General features: G+C 38.5%; 1 protein-coding gene across 2 annotated transcripts in view; it reads right to left on the reverse strand.

The window, feature by feature from the left end:
• ANO3 (anoctamin 3) overlaps positions 1–22,121 on the reverse strand; it is a 153,656-nt gene that overhangs the window by 100,439 nt on the left and 31,096 nt on the right. The window contains exon 1 of one of the 2 annotated variants that reach the window (XM_086891995.1): positions 18,611–18,824. The exons of the other annotated variant lie outside the window; for it this stretch is intronic. Coding sequence (XP_086748121.1) covers positions 18,611–18,656 — 46 coding nt within the window. The 5' untranslated portion in view covers positions 18,657–18,824. Of the gene's footprint in view, positions 1–18,610; positions 18,825–22,121 lie in introns of those variants that run through there. 2 annotated transcript variants of the gene reach the window in all.

A 22,121-nucleotide genomic window follows, 5' to 3' on the forward strand; every position in this document is an offset into this window, starting at 1 on the left:
TGACTGAAAAAGACATACAAAAATAAAATTCTTGTAAAGTTCCAGTAAAACAATGCCTGTTCAATAGAATCAGTACTAACATTAATCATTAAAAACAGTTTGTGTACAGTTTCCCTTGTCTTTCAAACATAATTAATAAAAGGATAACTAAAACTTCTGGTTTAGTCATTAATATTCTCTTAAGTTATTTGAATCCTGGGAACGATTCATAGACACTGACAGAATGGCTTACTAGTGCTTACAGCTTTTAATTAATTTTAAAAGATAAACTTAAAAAAACCAAACAAAAAAACCCCAACAAAACAAACATGGCAAGTAAAGATTTGGGGGAAAATAAAAAAAGCCCACAAGACAGATTTCTTGTGGAAAGCTTTAGTAATGCAGTTTTCCCTTCCATCTCACATATATATTTTGGACACATATCTCACACCTCTTGGGGCTCATCAAGTGCTTTTATTCAGTGTAACTACCCCTTTTTAGTGCATTCACTTGCCTTCAACTTTTTCCAAAGCTCTATCATTGTGTCACAGAGTAAACTCCACACATTTCTGCATTTCAGTCCAGGAAGGTGGCCCACTACCCTAAGAACTCAGTTTTCTTAAGTATTGAAATCACCACTAGAGTCTTATTCCTGAGTGATAAATTGTCACATCGATGGAAAAGTCTTCCATTAGTGTCTTTTTCACCCCTGCCAAAAAAAAACCCAAACCTTTGCAAGGTGGCTTTAGGAAGGGTAAGGATTTATTCTCTGTTTTGCTACTAATAGGAGACATGACTTGATTATAGTTATTTTACTGATGGCAGCTCTTTAGGCCCAATTGTATTGTAACCCAGTGTATTGGGTTAAAAGTAAATTAAAATAGCACAGCTCATCTACAGTTGGTGATCTGCCCTTCTTTGAGTCATCTATTCCTATAAGATCTTCCAATTACAGCGAAAATTCCAAATAAGCAGGCATTCAGTATTTGGAGCCTTGAAATCAAAGTTTCATAGATGACCTGTTACCTATTCAAACACTTTACAAGCTTTTGCTTCTCAGTACAAACATTAACCACTCCAGCATCATTCCATTCCATCAAACCACTCATCATTCACACCAGCTGACAAAGCCATGCATACTTCCTTTGAACGGTTTCCTCCTTGCTTTGCTGGTGAAACCAACAAAACAATTTAATTTAGAAATTCATGGCACTGGTTATTTGCTATAATAACTGGCACTGCACTTCTCAACAGGTTTGACTACCAGTGGTGTCAGCAGTGGAGTCCTTGCAGAAACAAAGGCTGATTCCTTCTTGAGCTACTTTGACAAGTGTAAGCTACGTGGTCAAGGGAAGAAATCACTCCTCTCTAGTTGGCTCTCCTGCAGCCACATCTCAACATCAACATCTCAAGCAGCATTCAGCTTTGGGGGTGATCCTGGTAAATAACATAGAGAATATAAATTCTCGGTTCCCCTGAAGTTGCTGAACAGAGCTTCAAGATTAACTAACAAAAAAATAAAATAAAAGGATGCAAAGGTATGCACACAGGATGATAAATATAGCTGCAACCAGTGGAGAAATAGATGAAGAGAACTACAGTGGGTTTTTTGGCAAGTTATGTAACAAGAAGCAACACTACATGCCCAAAGAAAATGTTCAAGGAAAGGTTGCCTGTAATATCAAAGCATTCAGAGAATATGACAAGCAGAGACTCCTTTAAAGGACCTTCCAGGGCCATATAAAAACTTCCAGATGGAGACAGATGCATGCAAATCAGTTCTAGGAAAGTGAAGTTTATGTATTAGCTAGGAGGTACATAATAACAAATATGTATGATTATGATTAATACCTTGTCATAAAGTCTTGTCACACACATTAGATCGAAGGAAATAGACTTCTAACATGTCCAGCACTGAGAAAGAATGCCTGCTTTATAATGCTTCAAATTGTGCTAGATAGTTTATTTTCCAGCTCATTTCAGTATCACCTCTGTACAGGACACCTCAATATACTGAAGGCAGTCCAGTGGAGGGTTACAAAGATAGTTAAGAAGCTAGAGGGCATGGAACAGGAAGAGCAGCTGCTGAAGCAGCATTTTACCAGAGCAGTCTAAGAAACAACTTATCTGCACATCCAGGCCACTCTGAAGGTAACTCCACTACCTTAAAAAGGGAATTACACAGAGAAGGGAGAGCAACATAGATGCCCAAGAATAAGACAACTGAGAACAGTCAGAAGACCCAACGTAGAATTTTTCAACTGGTCATAAGGGAACAATTTATCTCAGACAGAATGCTGAAACACATGGATGGAGAGGACTGTGGAACAGATTTTCAAAATCTGACTGGATAAGGCCCTGAGCAATCTGACCTAGTTTCAAAGTTGGGCTGTTTGGAGCAGTTTTAGTTTAGATGCCTCCAGAGACACATTCTGACCCAATTTCTCATAAAGTCTTTCTGCAGAGTAAGAAAGAGTTAAGAGTTAAGCTAATAGAGCAACTACAGCAGAATGAAGACGAAGGTTTTTCATTCATTCATGATGAAGCTTCAAAATATGCGAACAGAAGGGACAATAAGAAGTAGAAAATGGTCAAATATGAATCCGAAAATTCTGCAAAATAGCAGAGAAAAGAAATAAGGAAATAAAAGGTGGAAAGGAATGTAGACAGCTATAGCCACTTTTAAAGAGCCTCCTGAAAGAAACTTATCTTTGCTAGTCATCCAGCCTATTCATGGTGGCTTATATTGGAAGTTCCACCTCTCAAACTGCAAAACTTAACTTCCTGTATCTGTAAGATTAATACTGAAAGCTGATAAAGCAGATGGTCTCTTTATACTGATGGTATATAGTGTATATATATTATATATAGTATATAGTGTGTGTGTATATATTACATATATATAGTATATAGTATATATACTATATACTATATATAGTATATAGTGTTTGTGAGGGATATTTTACTGTTTAAGTATCTAATTCTTGAGTTTAATAGTATATATGCAGATTTATTTTAAAGATTAAGCATGAAAATGTAAATGTAAAGGTTTTACAGAACTGAAGGAATGCAAACTCTGAGCTGTTTCTGTAGAACCTTATGTTTACCTAAGTAATTTAGTGAGAAGTGTGGTTCTCCTGCACTTTTTTATTAGAAGTGTGAATGCCCATTTCAGAAAACTTGGCCAGAGAAAAAGATGTGTGATCTCTGCAGTTACAGAAGCATGCAATACTCCAACTACTCTCAAAGAAACAACAGAGCAAGATGGCAACCGTGTGCAAAAACCACCTGCTCACCAAGAAAGAGAAACTGCACTTTATGTAGAACAATCAATTTCCCACCATTATGACTTCTAGTATTGAAAAAAGCACTACTTGTGCTTTGCTTCATATATTCACTCAGAACATACAATTGTGAGACAGTGAAGCAGCTATGTTCCTTAAGAAATTGTCACATACTCCCTAATGCCATCCTCAAGAACTCCTTTTTCATGAACTGAAATTGATGCAAATCCTAACCTCCAACACAATTTTATAAAAAACTGACAAAGAAAATTTGCATTAAACTGGGAGAAAAATAAGAAAAGGATCACAAAACAATAATATTTTGTAGAATAATTTCACATATGGCCTTTATGAGTGTTATTTCCTATTCTGAAGAGTACTTTTTTTCCTACATTAGGAAAAATTGTTATAGTAGACATAACTAGCAGGATTAGATCTTTTGTCCTTTCCTAGTCTCTCAAACCTCTTCTCCCCCAGACCCTTCCTCACTTCAGTTCAGGCTCTTGGATAAGAACCATCAGTCTTTCAGTCTCCATCTATAATGCAGTGTTATAGAGTATTTACTTACTGGATGCCCACATTATTGGACTAATATAAATAAGAGGAAAAAAATAATACAGAGGGAAGGAATGAGATTATCAGTATCTTCAGATTCTTTTTCACTGCTATCAACAAATGGTAATTTTTGGTCAGATTCTTAGGTATTTTTTATTGTGAAAAATGAAAAATAAAAGCATATTTTACAAATCAGAAGAGAACTGGACCATCAGAGCTAAGTAATTTTAAAATTCAGACAATCTGCAGGCAAAACAACACCCTAAAATGACAGATGATAAAGTTGTTTTCATCAAATGTATTACTTATGTGGTAATAATCTTATTAGCATCCTTGATACTGATTCTAAGAAAAAAAATTATAAAGCAAAGTCTTATTAGTAAGATAAAATTAACTGCTTTTTTCAACACTTTCCTCTAGAAGCTCACCTGTCCAGCAACATCCAGAATTACCTGCGGAAAGCTCGCAATAGTAATACAAGTTTTGATCTATTACCTGACTAGTTTTAGCAAGGATTTAAAAAAAAAATTTTAAAAATTAAAAAAAAAAAGAATCACAGAATTGGTAACTCAGTGTGTTGATTTGGCACAGCCTGGTTCTTAGTAGCAGGGGTGTCCCACAGGGGTGGCTTCTCTGAGAAGCTGCTAGAAGCTCCCACCATGTCCAAAAGAGCCAGTCCCTTGATGGCTGTGAAGACAGACATGCTGCTGACCCAATTAGAGAAGTTGGTAATGCCTCTGTGATGACATAGTTAAGGAGAAAATCAAAACAGCATGCAAGCAGTTTTTTCACCAGGGCTGAGGAGGCACCGTGGCCGCTGCTGCGGTCGCCAGCACGCAGGCCTGGCCTGCAGCGATACACCGCCATGGCCACCACCATCTCAGTGCGGCCTGGGGCAAGTTCTGCCTGCCTGGCCGCCTCTAGCCAGCCATACCACAAACAGAAGGGCAGGGGCAGAGCGGCTTCTCCTTCCCAGTGCCCTGCATGAAGAGAGGCTTTAAATAGAACCAGTGCCACAGCAACTACCAGAGCCCGTGAGGTGGAGGCAGGGCCGCATGGCTGACGGCAAAAACGGGCGGGCGACTCCCCAGTGTGGAACCTGGATGAAATCTGCCTCTCGGCGCCACAGGATCCTGTGAGAATCTTTGAGTTAGTGCAACTTGTTGGCAACGGTACTTATGCAACAAGTTTTCTTCTAGTCAGAGGAGGACATGTGAGAGAAAAACAAAATGGTAGCACCAAGGTCAGTGGAAAAGGAAGAGGAGGAAAAGGTGCTCCAAGCGTTGCAGCCGAAATTCTTCTGCAAGCTGTAGTGAAGACTATGGTGAAACAAACTGTCCCCCGGTAATGCATGAAGTCCACGGGAGATACAGAAATCCACTTACAATAATTATGTGAGCATTAATATGCAGAAAGAAATTATGACAGCTGAATTCATATCAGCTGCTTTGTCCAGAACATTTCATAAATTTCATCAAGAATATCCTAAGACCATGAGAAAAGTGCTCATGCTGCAGTGGTGGATGCCAGAGAAAGCTGTAATCTACTGAGACACCCAAACAGAGAGAAAGCCCCTGATTCCAGAGATAGAGAGAAAAGGCCCTTGCTTCCAAACTAGAGAAGCCTAGCCTGAAAAGACAATACCCCATGGACGAGTGACACACACCAAAACAGTTTTGGAAAGACTGTTTGCCCATGGGAGTGACCCCGCAGCACGGCAGAGAGAAGACTCCTCTCTCTGAGTGAACAGAAGATCTTGAGTGACGAACTGACCAAGACCCCCCATGCCCTGTCTGCCTGCACTGTCAGTAGGAAAGAAAGAGGGGCTAGAGGAAAAAAGGTTTTTTAGAGGCTTATTTTAATTCTTATTATCCCACTCTGACTCTGTTAATAATAAATTAACTTTGTATCTTTAAATTTGAATCTACTTTGCCCTTCAAGTGTTTTCTCGCAATCCTTATCTCAACTCATGAGCCCTTCATTAATTTTTACTCCCCTCTCCTCTACTCAACCATAGCAGAAGAAAGTAAGCAAATGACTTTCATGGGTACCTGCCATTTGGCCAATGTCAAACCACAATATTCAGCAATTACTGTGCAGCATAAAATGTATTGTCATCCAATATTTATATTCCAGTTTTAGGAAGAAGCATTTTGTAGTGACTTAGCAAACTACAGAACAACATTTCAAACAAGTCAGTGAGGAAAACCTTATTTCCACAGAAGATAGGTCGTGACCAAAAAAAATTAAAAAATTAAATAAAAAGTGAAAGGAGTAAGAGGGAGGTGTTTTTACAAAAAAACTGTGGACCTGCTGATAGATAAAGCCAGACACTGATAGGTGAAAGAAGCAATGGGGGGAAATATAAATTCCTCAGGAATTCCACTAATCGACACAGACTGTTACTCACCCAAGGCCACGCTAAATTCCTGGACTTATGGAAAAAGAACAGAGACACAAAGAAAAAGAAGGGGGGATGCACATTAGAAGGGGGTCTGTATTAAGTGATTTGGGAAGCCTGTACCTCTCAAGTACCTCAGCCAATGGGTAAATAGAGAGGGAAATGAGGCCAAGGAATTAGGATAAAAAGGAGGCTGCATCCTCTAACAATTTGAGAGACCCTGCAAGTAATGCCTCACAGCCTCTCCCGTTATTCAAATAAATTCCTCTGTCTCCTTTTTGCACATAGACTTCTGACATCACGGGTTAGTTTTCCTGACAAAAGCAAAACAACATAGGAAAGACACCATATAGCCAAAACCACATTATTACACAATTTCTAGTGGAAACTGTATTAAATAATCACCTAACAATCAGTAAAAAAATAGTGACAATAGTAGCAACAAAACTGTGTTTCCCTTCTCCCCTCCAGCCTTTCACCTCCAGAAAACAGTATATTTCAAATGTAGAGAGAAAAAAAAAAAAAGAAGAAATTACCCTAATGAAGAGGCTAAAGTAAACAAAAAGTCTAGCTAAATTTATTTTTCATGAAAGTATACACTTTGAGGCTATTCATTGATGAATACAGATGATATTCATAGATTAAATCTATGAAATGTTCTGGACAAAGCTTCTGATTTTAATTCAGCTGTCATAATTTCTTTTCGCATATAAATGTTCACATAATTATTGTAAGAGTGGTGATTTGAGGCTAGCATCTTTGCGCTGATAACTGCTTCCTTTTTCTGAAGTACGGACACATACACTAGATATATAAAATATAAATGGATTTTTGGCAGCTTGACAAGCATGCTGGAAATGAACTAAAGATCTCATAACCATGTAGAAATGGGCTATTTTAAGGCCCCAGTGTCACGCAAAGGATGGCCAGATGAATGCAGTAGAAGAAATAGCTTCACATATTCAACATATTCACATATTCAAATTTACAAAAAATTAACTTTCTTTTTAGCCCCTTATTCCCTCCCTGCCTCTTCAGAAGCCCAAGAAAGGGCCTTAAGAAAATAACAATACCAGTCACATGCTGCTCCTAATAGCATAGTTGTCTACACAAAATATTGGGAAGTTGAAAAGGAAATTGGAAAGCCTCAGAGTTTAGCAATGCTATAAATGCTTTTCAAAATTAAAGGGATGGTTGTTTTGAAAGCACTTCTCTATTTTTTTCCCCTGTTAAAGGGAAAAAATGCTGAGTAACCAATTTAATCCATTACTTGCTTTCCCTTCTTTCCACTCCAGGCTGCAAGAAATTTGGATTCCTTCTGCCTAGGCAGAAAAGATTGACAGCAAATATCTATGATGGCTGTAGGTATGAAATTAATGATATCTAATAGATTATACATGAACTAGATGATGGCCCCTAAGACAACACTCAGAACCAACATGCCAAAATTGAACAAAGAACTACAAGTAGCAAACAAGATGGAAAATAGCCCAGTCAGACTGACAAACAGATCATTGTCACTATGACATGAAAAATCATTTTCCTCTATAGAAAACCCTTCCATTAAAGTACAAGCCTTTATGAATGCATATTTCAAAGAATTTTTTTAAGCCTCAGCTCAAATACAAGTCAATCTCAGGTTTGAGATTTCCTGCAATATAAAGTAATAAAAAGTTGTAGATGCTCCTTTCCGACACCCCAAAAGAATAGGAAGTTTTGATTATTCCCTACCAACACATCCTATTTAATTCAAAGTAATATCCTAAAAGGTGTTTGTTTCATGCCTCAGATGTGGATAAACAGAACAGTCCAGGTGATAAAGATCAGGGTAAAAACTTGGAAGTATTATTCTCACCAAGATAGCCTGTCTTCCCCATTAGTTTAGAGCATGGCTAAAGTAATCCTATTAATTCCTCATCATCCACTATTTACATTTTCTAATGAGATATAGGAGACATTATTTCTTATTCATAGCTAATAAAAGCATATAAAAGCATAATCCATAAAAGTAAATCCAATCAGAATCTCCAGCACACCCACTGTAATCCTGCTGTTATCAGTGAGGGTATATAGGGCTACTGTGCAGACTACATTCACGAAACGTTTATGGCAAAGGTTTATATAAGTTCAAGTATGTTGAAGTTAATTATCAACTCAATCACTGTGAAATACCTTTGAGTCCAATCACACTTCAAGAAGGACAGCAGAAATGAGAACTCCTTTTTTGTGACAGGCTGTTTTTCCATTTTATTTAGATGCTGGATTTCTGAAACAGGAACTTCAAAGTCCCGCATATCCTGACAGTGTGAATTATTAACAGGAGCATGTTTAAACATATTTTTATCATTCATTCATTCATACATACATTTCTCTAGACTATTTATGTTTCTGAAAATCCTTCTCCTTTTTCTCCTGAACTCTGTGTAACAAGGCACTTCACAACAGCAAGAGCCATGCACTGATGCTTACTGAATGAACAGCATCTGCTTATAACAGAAACATGTTACCTGAAAAATCCTTGCTTTTGCATATTACAAAAATCTTTTGTAGTGGTAGTAAACTGATGATCCTAAAGCACCTTGATTTCTCTCTCCCTGAAGTCATTCCTCCTCTAACAAGTCGTTTACAGTCTTCAGACACTCTTCAGTCTGTTGACACCCCCACATCCATTGACATTTCCTGTATTCCTAGGCAGGGACTCTCCAGTCTGTAATACGCTGCAGAGAGCTGCCAACAGGGTTCCATGAAGCTTTTTCACCTTTAATTTGCAGTTGCTTCAATGATGCACACACACACACAATCTACCAATGGTGCTCATGAGACCAGATGACTCGTATTGAAGCTTGCAGCTTGCCCCAGTCAAAATTCAGGGCTAACTCTGAGTGTAGCCATAACCACTTAACAAATGCATCAATAAAAGATGAAACCAGGGGCAGCTACTCAGACCTAAATTAATATTTTTAAGAAATTATTGAATTTTCTGGTAAACAGACTTGTTTTAAAAATGGTTTGGTACTTAAGGTCAATTTTTTAAAGAATTCCAAAACCTTGCAAACAGCATTAGGTAGATGACTCCTAGCAATTCCTGTTAGATAGCCAAGTGCTATGAAAAAACATAAAAACTTATAAAAAAGAGGTGACAGAGCACTCATCTGCATCTTTGAAAACTCTTTTAAAAAATTTTATTGTGACCAATTCTATGTTCCACAAGTGTGACACTCCTCAGTGGAATTCCACCTACATAGTTTTGAAAATACAAAAACTTTTTCTCTGGAAAAAATCAACATTCAGAGATATACAAATGTTTATTGAATGCTTGATATACATGAAAATCAAGCTTTTAAAATATAGGAAAATATAAATATAAATATATCTACTTAAATGTATCAACAAAATGCAAATTTGCTGCACAAGAGGAATATAAGTCTTCAGTCTTCTTCACTGAGACCACTCAAAATTCAGCAGTACTTCTTGCCATGTCTCAACTTTGCATATGATGCCAATACAAACCCAGAACTATTTTATGTGAGACAAAATGGTAATAATGCATTTGTCTTGTGTTTTCTTGCATAGGTCAGATGAAAGAACCAGCCTCTGCAGAATATTCAGACATACAGATTTTGGATTCAGATGGCACTGAATTTTTCTCACTGAACTGTTTGACTCTAGGCATGCATACATACACCCACGTACCACCTTCTTCAAAATTTTAACTTTGTCGCTCTAAGTTACTTTGTCCCGTTTCCTTTTGCAAGTGACTTTGGAATCAATACTCAGTGCTGAAGCTGGTGCTGCTGGTGCTGCTGACATGATGAAGAGGGTTCTGTTTGTGATATCTGGAAATCCCCGGTGTACAGTCCTACTTCAGCATGACCAACTAAGGAGTGCTGCTTACACAGAGAAGTCTGCTCAATATGCTTAAGTCTGCTCTCACTATCTGGTATTGTTTTATCTATCTATTCACCCACCCACTGACCATTTCCAGATCTATTCATAAATACACACCTATCTATAGCTCGGATATTTTAACTTTTTGTGCCTGTGTTTTAGAAATTCCTCCCTATGATCTTTCAACTCATTCAAAAACGCTGAAAACTCTTAGGATTGCCTGCTTCTCACAACATTTTCACTGTTTGATTGGTTTTAAAACAACCACACCAAAATGGAAAATAAAGGACTGTGTTGGAGGTTAGGATATATTTTTTTTTTTCTTTCCTTTTCTTTCTCTCAGTGTTCTCCCATTTGTTGCCTAAGAGATAGGAACTACTGATACTTAAGAGGCAGAGAATGTGGCTGGGAGGAGGAGGAGGAGGGGGAAGGGTGCAGTTGGATACACTCCTACCTGGGGGTCTTTCTCATGGGAAGTGCAGAGATATTGGGAGATTTTGGCTGGGGGGTGAGGGGTCTGGGCTCAGCTCCTTCCTCTCTCTCACTCTTGGGACCAGGAGGGAACAGTCAAGTTGCTGCTACCACAGGGCGAATTCACCTTTACTGCTTCTCCTACCATGGGCGAGCCTTTGCTCGTTAAAGTGGCTGTTGGACATTTCCTCAACACCCGATCTCACTGGAAAGGACCCTCTCCATCCACTCGGGTGCCTCAGGGGAACACCCAGGACTCTGACCCCTCTCCCACCCCTCCGAGGTAGCGGCTCCCAGCTGCCTTTGGGGCCCCAGCTGCTGCCCAGCCCCACTATTTTCTGCCACTGCTTCGGGTTTCTCACTACACTTTACCCTAACACCCTTGTGCCCACCAGGACACCCCTGGCTCCTGCTAAGGCTGTGGCGTTTTCTGTTGCATCTTGTTCACCACCCCAGGTGTGCCTGCCTCTGCCATTCCAGCTGCTGCTCCGAGGCTCCTGCTACAGCCCATCTCACCATCCAGAGGGGCACCGGGCCCAGCTGTCCCTGTGCATTTGTAGAGGAGCCCGTTTTCTATCTCTGCCGCCGGCTGTGCCCGTCATTACCAACGCGCAGAGAGGCGGCCAAGCTGCGCCACAGCGCCCCCTGGTGCCACGGAGGAATCACCGCGCCTGCCCTGCCCGGCCGGGAGCCACCAGCGCCCCTGCCGGCCGTGCCCGGAACTGCACCCAAAGGGAAAGCGCCTGCGGCCGAGACAAGGCTGTCACTGAGTTTCTGGTTCTGTTTGTTGTTGCTGTCAGTGTTGTTGGGTTTTTTTGTCTTGTTATGCAAAAATGTTATTCCTTTTCCCATACCTTTGCCTGAAAGCCCTGTAATTTCAAAGTTATAACAGTTTGGAGGGAAGGGTTTCCACTCCAAGGGAGGTTCCCACCTTAAACCAGGACAGACAATAAAATAGCCCACAGCTAAAAACAGACTTCTTCCTCCCACAAAAAAAAAACCCAAAATAAAAAAATAATTTAGAAAAAAAAAAAAAGAAAAAAAAAATCAAACAACAAAAAACCCTAATGCTTCAGGAAAATTAATTCATTAAAAGCACTAACTCCATTAGTTCAATGAACCAGAAAGATAAGAGAATACAGATATTACATACATTAGATCTTCTGGATTATAAAGACATACTACTGATGAAGCTACTAAACAAACAGTAAGGAGTAAGGAAATTTTTGAGCAAGAGTAATTCCACTGAACCAGGCAAGTGGAGAATAGAATATGACATTTCAAATATATTCTAACTCCAGAGCTTGCCTTCATCACAGGAGCTATCTGGAGCATGCGTGACTAGCTACAACTCTTGTGTAACTATGATGTACTTAAAAATTTTTCAACACCGATTTGAGTGAGCTCTAAATTCCTTTGTTTGTGCATCCTTCTTGTGCTAGGGTGCCACACAGGAATCCAGAAAGAATAACAGACAAGAAGGAAGAAAACATGTGTGGCTTCGTCCTATGTTGTTACTAAAGAAATCAGTTAAAACCATGAACAGTGGCAATTTGTTGTTCAAAGGAGATTTCCACAGATACTTTTCAAACTACACTTCCTTTTCCTGAGTTGCAAATGGAATCTAGTTCAGCTTTCACAGTATCTTTTTTCCCACTCAGAAGATCCTACCTTTAAGCAGATCAAACAGTTACATAATAGATGTCGCTATTTGCCTGATGTATGAATATTAGACATGACCAAAAAGGAAAACTTAAGGTATCAGTTTCTTCAAAACCGCACTGCCAAATATATAATGTCAAATATACTCAAATATACTGTGAATTAAACTGTGACCTCACCAGTCAAATGAACAATTCCTCCCTTAAGTAACTGCAGTGGCTAAAAGCCCTCACAAGACAAATAATAATCCAAATGAGGCAGACTCAGAATCTCTTTCTGAGAAAACACTGATGAATTTGAATTCATTGTAGCTCAGATTTGTTAAAACATATTGCTGTACACTGCAGTTTGGTTTTGCATATACCTGTCTCTGATAAATAATCTACTGTAACACAGGCTGTAGAGTATATAGAACACATATAAAATATATGTGTATACATATACACATATATAGAATTCTATATATGTAGAATATATAGCAACAGAAAAAGGTTGGTAAATATTTCTAATCTGGGTAAACTCATGTATAATGCTTTTTGCAAATATCATTGCAATGTTTGACTCAAGACAACGCAGACATTCTCTTCAGCTAAGACAGGCCAAAGCAGAAAAAAAGTAATCTTCACGTAGCTCAGCAAACTTGTGAATTTAGCATATCCACTTTCTGCTGTCACACTGTGTATAAAATATGGATGGCTACTTTGTTTTCAATGCTTTCCCAGTTATTACTTAGCCATCTGCATTAACTGTAATGCAAGGCTGTTCGTACTGTTAGGCAAGACAATGTTTCAGTTTCTCAGAGTTGTTGGAACTCTAAAATATCTCTAATCATAAAATATGTTGACTAGTGCTGATGTTGCTGCAACAAAAAATGATTTATTCAAAACGCTATTACAACAATATAAACTGACAGGGTTGTTTCACTTATCGGATTTCAAAAATGACAAAAAGCATAATAAATAAACTAAAATACGAAGGCAGATCAGGAACTCACAATTTTGTGGTGATACCCAATGAAATAAAACTGATGAGGGTTCTAAAGAAAATGAAAAATTTTCACAGGTCCTTATTCAGGAAATTTTAAAAAGTTGTGGAATAGGTACAAGGTTTGTCCACAGATACTACTGTACTGTGGACTGATACTTAAAACAAAATGTAGGAAGTTAATGCCCAGACATCTAATCACAGCATCATTATCTGCAGCCAGATAGAGTTATGCAATATTCCAAAATTTTCTGATATCCTTAGCTTTCTCATTTAAAATAATCATTCCGTGAAAAAAACCAAAAAAAACCCAACTTTTTTCCTACAGCACTCATGCACCTGCATAATACAAGGTTTACTACGTCATATTTTGTGATTGTTTTCAAAAAGCTCTATTTTTTTTGAAGTTACAACTCATAACAGTATCATCTGGAATAAAAAGACATATTATGGGCCCTTAAAAGGTGTCTGAATGAAAAGATGGGAGTGCATCCTAGGTTGAGCAGCTGTATCAGGCAAAAGAAGCAAGAACAAATAAAACCTTATTAAATGTTGGACCTTGCCTTTCAGTGCCTTAAAAAAATATATTAAGTAACACTGTTAAAATATAGTATTGTTTTGAGGGACTGTATTAACAGCTGCATTGCTTTCAGCTTTCAGAGTCAAGATGAGCATGGATTTGAAATTTTCTGTGTATGTTAGTACTCCTCGGAATGAAAACTCTAGAGCTGAGGCCAAAAAAAATTGCTTTATTCACACTGACATGAAAACTTGGCTTTTCTGCTCTGGAGAACAAGCAAAGGGACACATTCTCTCAAATTTTTGTTTAACAGAATTCCATCTTCTTAATGTAGCAATGTAGTAATTACTTTATGTAGTAATTAATGTAGTAATTTCAGCAGTCTCCTTGGATTATTAAGTTTACTACGTTCACTCATGCCACAGAAGCATCAAACATCCTTGGAGAAGTCTCCATAAGATTTTATCACAAGTCCAAGTTCCTGAATACTGAAAACTCTGGAGCAATATAAAATGTGATGTTTACAAATTCTCATTTAAATTCACAAGAAATGCAAATCAATTTCACAAGTTGCTCTATAAAGAATGCAGGTCATTAAGATCTTAAAACCAGAGTAAAGCAACTATAACAGAAAGCTCTACAGCAACAGTGGTTCTCAAAGTAGCTGCAAGTGATTTAACAAAAAAAAGTCAATGAATCAACAAGTTACCCTGTGAAGGCAGAGCTATTTGAGATTCTCAAGCAAATCCTCAATCCCTCTAAATCACACTACAACTTCAAATGGCAATATATAAAATGAAACAAAATATTTAGCACAGAGGAGAATTGGAATACATCTGGAAATATATCTTCTATGAGATCCCTGATTTCTGTATTTTAGTTCAAGCTATTCCAAGATAAATCCTTTGAGAGGCTAAATCAGTACTCTCAAAGACTTAACAAGTATCGAAGTTGGTGAACCCATTCCTGCCTCACTGAACCTGGAAACATTGAACTGCTTGACAAGAAACATGAGAAGCACCCCCAGTTGGCCACTGGATTTCAATCTGCAGTCCACATTCTTAAATCTCACACATCAAGATGAAAGCAACGCAATTTTAAAGCACAAACATCTTTTCTTCTTCCCAGCATTGAACTCCTTCATTAAAAAGCTTTTATGGTGGTACTAAAGAAACAACACTAGTCAATAAAAGCACCCAGCAAAATATGCAGGAAATTGTAGTTTGTGTATTGGGATAAAAATCCTAGATGTTTAAAATTTTAAGCATAGTAATTGCCTTGACCTGCACCTTAAACACAGGTTTATTCAAACCCACCCACCAAGTATCTGTTACAAAAGCCTCTTGCAAATTAGGTTGCCTTCCCTTCTGAAGATTATAAGTTTTCAGTAGAGTCCCCTAAAAAAAAAAGCAATTGCTTAGCACCTGTCCTGCACCTATTACACAAAATCTACCATAAGGCTGCAGTGTATTTTTATGTCCTACACAAAAAAGATTATGATTCCTAGCTAGCTATCTTTCCTTGGAATTATTAAAGTACAAATTACTGTAGAGATTATTTTTGCTCTTATCAACATGCTCTTATTTCTCATTTATAAATAACTATTAATTATCTACTAGTTTTACATAAACCTGTATATTAAAGAAGTATATACAATGATATATATATATATATATATATATAGTGAGATATATATATATATATATATAACCTATGTGTTAATTTCTAAGGAAGAAGATTATTCTTTTCTAAAGGTCAGGAAGAAACTAGTAAATAATAAACATTTCTTTCCCTTTCCTCTTACATAGTTCCTCTGAGGCCATAGGTTGCCTTTTGAAAAAGTAGAAAGTACAAAGGTATATATTTACTAACATGGTTTTTGTCTGAGAATATTACTGATGAAAATCATTTCAGAAAAACCAGTTTCTGCCAAAGCAAAGGTTAAAAATAGCTAGAAAATACTATACAGATGGTTAAACAGATCTAACACACTGCTGTGCAGAGACACAGCTTAGTCTACCTCTAGGACACTGCTCTTCTCAATAGACATTATTTTTGGATACAAGTAGAAGAACAAGAATTGTGGGGGTGAAGAGGAACGAGATCCATTTTTTCAACCCTTTCTGTGTCTTTTTATAACACTACGTTGAGCTCTGCTGCAGGTTTTGAAACTGAAGGTTTCACTCTGCATACACAATTTGAACAAAGAGCAAGACAAAACGATGGCAGCAGCCTCCTACTCTGAACACCTCCTCACTCTGTCAAGAAGTGAACGATAAATTAAAGAAAAACAACACCTAAATTCTAAACAGTAACAAAGCCTCAATATAATTTTTTCTTTCTTTCTTTTCTCCTTCTTGTTGAAGGCTCCCAGACACCCAAGGGACTGGAGAACTTAAGTCTTCTTATTCCTCCAAACCCTGTAAAAACAGCTTTGGTACTGAAACCACAACTTCTCAGCTAGAACAAAGTGCTCTGAATAAGGGAAAAAAAAATGCTCTCTACCCCATTCTGTCTCCCATTTTAAAAGTTACTCCTCTTTAGCAAATGAGTTTGAATATTATGTTACCTGGCAATAGGTAGGTCCTGTTTCTCAGGAGTTCAAAATTATTTCCTATTTGTTTTCCGGAACTATGAGATTTGCTGATGCATATTTCTCCTATATGATTGAGAATCCACATAAAAATAATGCCTTTTCAATGCCCCCCTAAAAAATGAAGCTTGGTCTTAATGCAAGTGAAGCATACAAGGCACAGCTGTGATGGGCATTTGGCCATTTCATGAAGATTACCACTGATTCTGTAAAGAAAGGGAATTTAGGGCACTATTTTGTGAGCAAGTGGAAAACAAACAATGCATTTAGTCAAAATCTCAGCAAGTTAGAAATTACAGTAAGCAAAATATTAAATTTTTAATAAAGATTGATATAAAGTACTAAATCAAAAGGAAAAAAAAGACATCATGTTTTTTGCTTCTGAGATCAGTGTCCGTGAACTTCAGAGTGCCAGATGCTCAGCTTCTTCTCAATGCCTCACGATAAGATGATGAATTTTTGATTACGGTTTTTGTTTTGCTGTAGCCTTTTGATCAAGATTTCACACTGTCCTCCCCCATTCCTAAAAGTTTTAGGCTGAGAAAAACAGGCTGAGCTCAGATACAAAGCACACTGCATTTGAGAAGTTTGGGAAAGCAAGTCATGTTAGTCAATACTGTACAGGTTACATAGCTCCATAAAAGCATCCTCTCTTTTCCAAAGCCTGATGACTGGCAAGGTACCTTAATCAGGATTTCTTCAGGAATAAGGAGATGAGAACAACAATCTTCTCAAAAAGTAACAGGCAAAATTCACTTTGCTTTTACAAAGTTTTATGACTTGTGCAAACACAGAGTTTCATAAATCCAAGTCAAAGAACTCAAGTTGAACTAGAGCATGGAAAGTTTTGGATTAGGTTTTTTAAGGATTATTACAGAACAGCTGCATTTTCTCTGAAGGGCCTTGACAACGATTCTGGAGCATGCTAATCATTGCTGTAGTGTAAAAAAAATTATTAAAACTTCTTATGAAAAAGTAAGGACTAACACTGTGGCTTCAAGGCTTCTAATGCTTTTATAAATGTAGACTTGACAGTTGAAAAAATATGTTTTTATACTAATTAATTACCTTTGGACCTGACTAAATCAGACTTTCTACAGTCTGAGACAGCACCACTCATTACTGCACACAAGACTGGCATTAAATGCAAAACCTCTACAGCAAGGAAGTAAATTTATTATGGGATTACCAGAATGGAAAAAGTGCTTTGAATTATTTATTTTCAACTAACCAGTCAAAGAGAAGAAGTTCAATGAGGTAAAATCAAATAAGTGACCTCATGATTTATGTATAAAGAATACCATTTCCTATCATAATTTATGGCATACTGCACTGTAAGAATAATTTTTTAAAAAAAGTTTATCAATGACTGAAAGAGAACAAAGTGAGAGAAACCTTGGTTCATCTGATCCATCGAAGTAGAATTAGAGAGAAAAAAAATAGTAAAAATATTGGTTCCATGATCAAGAAAAAATAAATAAAGTTCCTGGAGAGAATCGTTTATCTAACATGAACACAGTACAGGTTTTATAGTGATGGTAATCACAACTGGAAATACCTTTATATTTGCTGACCACCAAAGAGCTTCTGTTTGGCAATTAAAATAGCAGATTAAAAAAACAACCCAATACACAGATTGAGTCTAAGTTGTAACTGCACTTTTAACACCAGCGCCTTGCTCACAATTACACCTAATATTCTTCCTCTACTTTCGTACTTGGATAACAGGATGACATGAAGACTAAAACCTAAAACAAAGCTAGTAGCAACTGCAGTGAACTCCAGAGGCTGAACGATCTGTCTGTAGCACGCATACAGGCATCCTTGGATTCACCTGTTCAGCAGCCGAGAACCAAAGCAGCACCGCCCGCCACGAATTAAAACTTAAGCGGAGCGGAGCCGACGTGGGGTCGAGGCCGGAGCGGAGCCCTTCGGCCGCAGTAGCTGGGGCACGGACAGGTCTGCGGCTCGGCTCGGCTCGGCCCGGCTCACCGCACGCCGCCGGGCATCCTCCCCTCCACTGCAGCCGCATTATCTGAGACCCAGCAAAGCATCCGACAGCATCAGTGCGCCTCCAGAGCAGGACCCGGGCTACATCCCGCAAGCGAGCACCCACAGGCTCGGGTGTAGCGCGCACACAAACGCACCTGGCAGCCCCGGGGCGATCCTGCGGGGAAACCGCGGCGAGACCCGGCTGCCCCCTCCCTGTGCGCCCGCAGAGCGAGCGGCTCCGCGGGGCCTCCCGCCGTGGGCACAGCGGGGTTGGTACTGACCTTTCTGCTGGCGAAAGGACTGGATGGAGCCCGAATGGTGAACCATCCTGGAGGAGAGCAGCCTCGCAGCTGCCAGGCCGCCGGCTAGCGGCGGCAGGGGGCGGGAAGGCAGCGGCGCGGCCCGGCCCGGCCCGGCCTGCCGCGCAGCGGAGGCTGAGGGAATGGCGCCGGCAGCGCCGGGCGGGGTGGGGACGGGCGGGAACGCCGGGCCCGGGGCGCTGAGGGGCGGGCGCCCAGCCGGTGGCTGTCCCTCCGCCCGCCGAGCCGGTGGCTGTCCCTCCGCCCGCCGAGCCGGGATAAGGGAATTGTGCCCGGAGAAATCGGCGAGGAAGTCTGTGTGGACCCCGCTGAGGAGGAGCGCCGGCCCCTGCCCTGTTATCTCGGCTGTTATGCCTAGTGCCTTCCTTCTCTCCCTTCAGAAGATATCAGGCTTCCTATTGAGGTGGGAATTGTAGGTAAAAATTGCACCTCCTTCACGCAGTAACAGCTGCATTTAAATATCAGCGCTGTAAGTTAAGTTCGTATTACATCGCCTCTGTCCCTGTCCTCGCACCACGTCCCTAAGCTACATCACCAACTTTTTTTATTTCTATGTATTTTATAAAGCTTGGAGTCTCAACCTTACTGCAGATAATTTTTTACAAGAAGATACTAAATTGCACATTCAAGCCTGAAGTAGTACCATTTCTATGCTGTTTGTGTTATAATTTCCCCTTTTTCTATAGTGTATGCCAAGTGGCTCATTCCAGACAACAGAAGATTCAAATTTAAAAGGTTTTTATTTCTTTCTTTGTTCATCTCTGCTCACATTATTCCCTCTGCATTCTGAATAAGTTTTGTGATCGCACCATTCAATTCCTGTAGAATGTTTTGTGTTTAATTTTTAATTTTTTTTTCTACCACAATAATCTGGCGACTTTTGTCCTCCTAAATTGATTCAGTCAAATATTCTAGCCCGGATTTAGCAGTATCTATTCCCTCTTCTCCATTTAGGGTTACAAACATTATTTGCTCATGAGAAGTTAATTCAATCACCTAACTAGCCCAGGTTAGCACAGCATTCCTTCAAAGTTTGTGGCTCCATTTGTGTGCTGTCAGATTTCCTCTGACAGCAAAGGCAGAACTTTTCCATAGCTGACTGGGGCTTGTCATCTACTAAAAAAATTACATTATTTCCACCCCTCACTACAGGCTAGTCTTTACTATGAAGTTCTACTACTTTGTTTATATCAGTGTAGTTAAGCAACCAAGATTATTTTTGTGTAAGAATGTTTTTCCAATATGAAAACATATTAAACAACCATATAAACCAATACATACATACACTTGCTCTTGTAAAAAGGTAGGCAAAATAAAAATAGCATCCAAACTGGTGAGGTATTCCCCAGCACTTTTTTTTAGAGTATAACAGATATTGCTCTTACATAACATGCAGCTGACGCATCCAATTGGTATCATCAGGGGAAGAAATAAACTTACCTCTTCAGGATGGCTGACCACATTTCAGGTTGGTTTGCAACATTTGCAGAAGGTTTGTTAGTTTCAGAAAAGATACAGAAGTTATAGTGGTGTGTATCTTACTCATTTTTTGTTCTCCCTTGGCTGCCTGCACACTGAAGGTAATAGATGAGGCATTCCTCTAAACACTTGTAATGTTAGAAATGCTGCTGAGAACAGTTTTCTCCTGCTGAGATACAGCACTATAGATGTTGCATGGCAGAATAAGTTAGCCAGCTGACTCTTGCTCATCAACAAGTTCTGGCAAACTAAAAGCAAGCCAGAAAAATAGGTAGAATAAAATATTTGCTGTTAATTTTCAAGCTTTAATGTAGATATCAGAGCAGATTCATAGAGATTAAAACCAAATCTATACGCTGAAAGTCAGCCAGAAAAAAAAAAAAAAAGAGTATATAAAAAAATTCTCTATATTTAGTAGTTAATAAACATATGCAATCTGCAAAAAGCAAATGTAGTTTTTCCAGCAGAAGAGCAGTATACATTATGCTTCTTCTCTTACCAGTACAAATCAAATGAGGGCCATTACTGGCTCTCCAATGATAATAATTACAAATGCAGAGGGGAAGAAGAGGGGCTCATAAATAAAATTACAGATGAAAGATATTATCATGCTCTTGGAAAAGAGGCTGTCAACTGCCCGGTACTTAGGGCCATCCTTTTAATTTCTGGTCTAGAATTCTCCACAAGGACGTACAGAATTCCTGAATTCAAGCAGATTTCACTAACACTAATAATACACAAAATGATGGGAAGAGAAAGCCAGGGTAAGGCAGTGCTCAGAAACCCTGTGCAGGGATTAAATTCTGAACTAGAAAATTATAAATTATACATATTATAATTATAAACCTCTATTTCCAACAGTAGGTGATATGTATGCATGAAACTACAGATAAGACAGCTGGGATTAAGATCTGCAATGAGAAGAAAAAATACCTCTACAAAGATAGTTTTTATATTAAATCCTTCACACTATCAACTGACTAAACTTGATAATGGGAAAATATGATCTTATGAGGATCTTGAAAGATAGTTCTTTGGTAAATAAGGAGAGTTTGAAGATCTTTTTAGAGTGCAGATAACAGAACAATTAAGAATTGATGGCTAAGATATGTAGGAAATGCATACATTCTTAGGCTTCCTATGCACAGGCTACATTGGCTCTGAAATTCATTGAAATAAAAATCTATCCTCATAAGTACTGTCTAATGAATACTCTCTTTTGAAATATTTAGTTATATTATGCTATGTCTCACATTTTTCTGTAATTATCTGTAATTATCTGTAAAAGATTTTATAAATCTTTTCTAAAACAGATGAAAGATGGAGAGATCAGGATCAAACAGAACCAGATTAAAATCTTCTAGCTTGAAAATCAACAGAACCAATATCATGACTTAAAAGCTTAAGGTTGATCTTACTGAGTTTTTACTTAAATTTTAGGTTTTTAGTTTTGACAGTGAGATTAATTCTCTGTGATATACATCCTTTTTCATGAGATAGTCTTTGTCAGAAGAGATAAGGAAATAAGATTTGGTTTTGCTTCATCATAATACATCTAGCCTTGTGAAAATCTGTATTATTTGAGATCTGTAAAACTTTTAAATATAAGAACAGGAGGACTGAGTTGTTTTGCCGCTAGAACAGGCTATGAGAAAGACATGCTTTAAATTAATTTTTGTACTTCCACAGTGTTTTTCAGAAAGTCAGATTAAATAGAACCTTAAATTAAAACCTAATTCACCTGTTTTGTGTCTTATGCCAATTATTTCCTTAAGAAATATAGCCATCTCAAAAGTAAACTCTAGCCAGTGTTAACTATTGCCCAGAAAGAAAATGAAACTTACTCCAAAGAAACTCTTGAGTGCAAAATCCTGCACCTGAAAAATCCCCATACATCCATTCAGGCTGAGCAGCAACTCTAGTAGAAAGGACCTGAATGTTATGGGAAGCACTACCTTGAACACCAGCCAACTGTGCACTTGCATCACAAATA

Source organism: Cyanistes caeruleus, chromosome 6, assembly GCF_971803275.1.
Source record: "Cyanistes caeruleus chromosome 6, bCyaCae1.hap1.1, whole genome shotgun sequence".
In the NCBI taxonomy this organism is placed as follows: Eukaryota; Metazoa; Chordata; class Aves; order Passeriformes; family Paridae; genus Cyanistes; species Cyanistes caeruleus.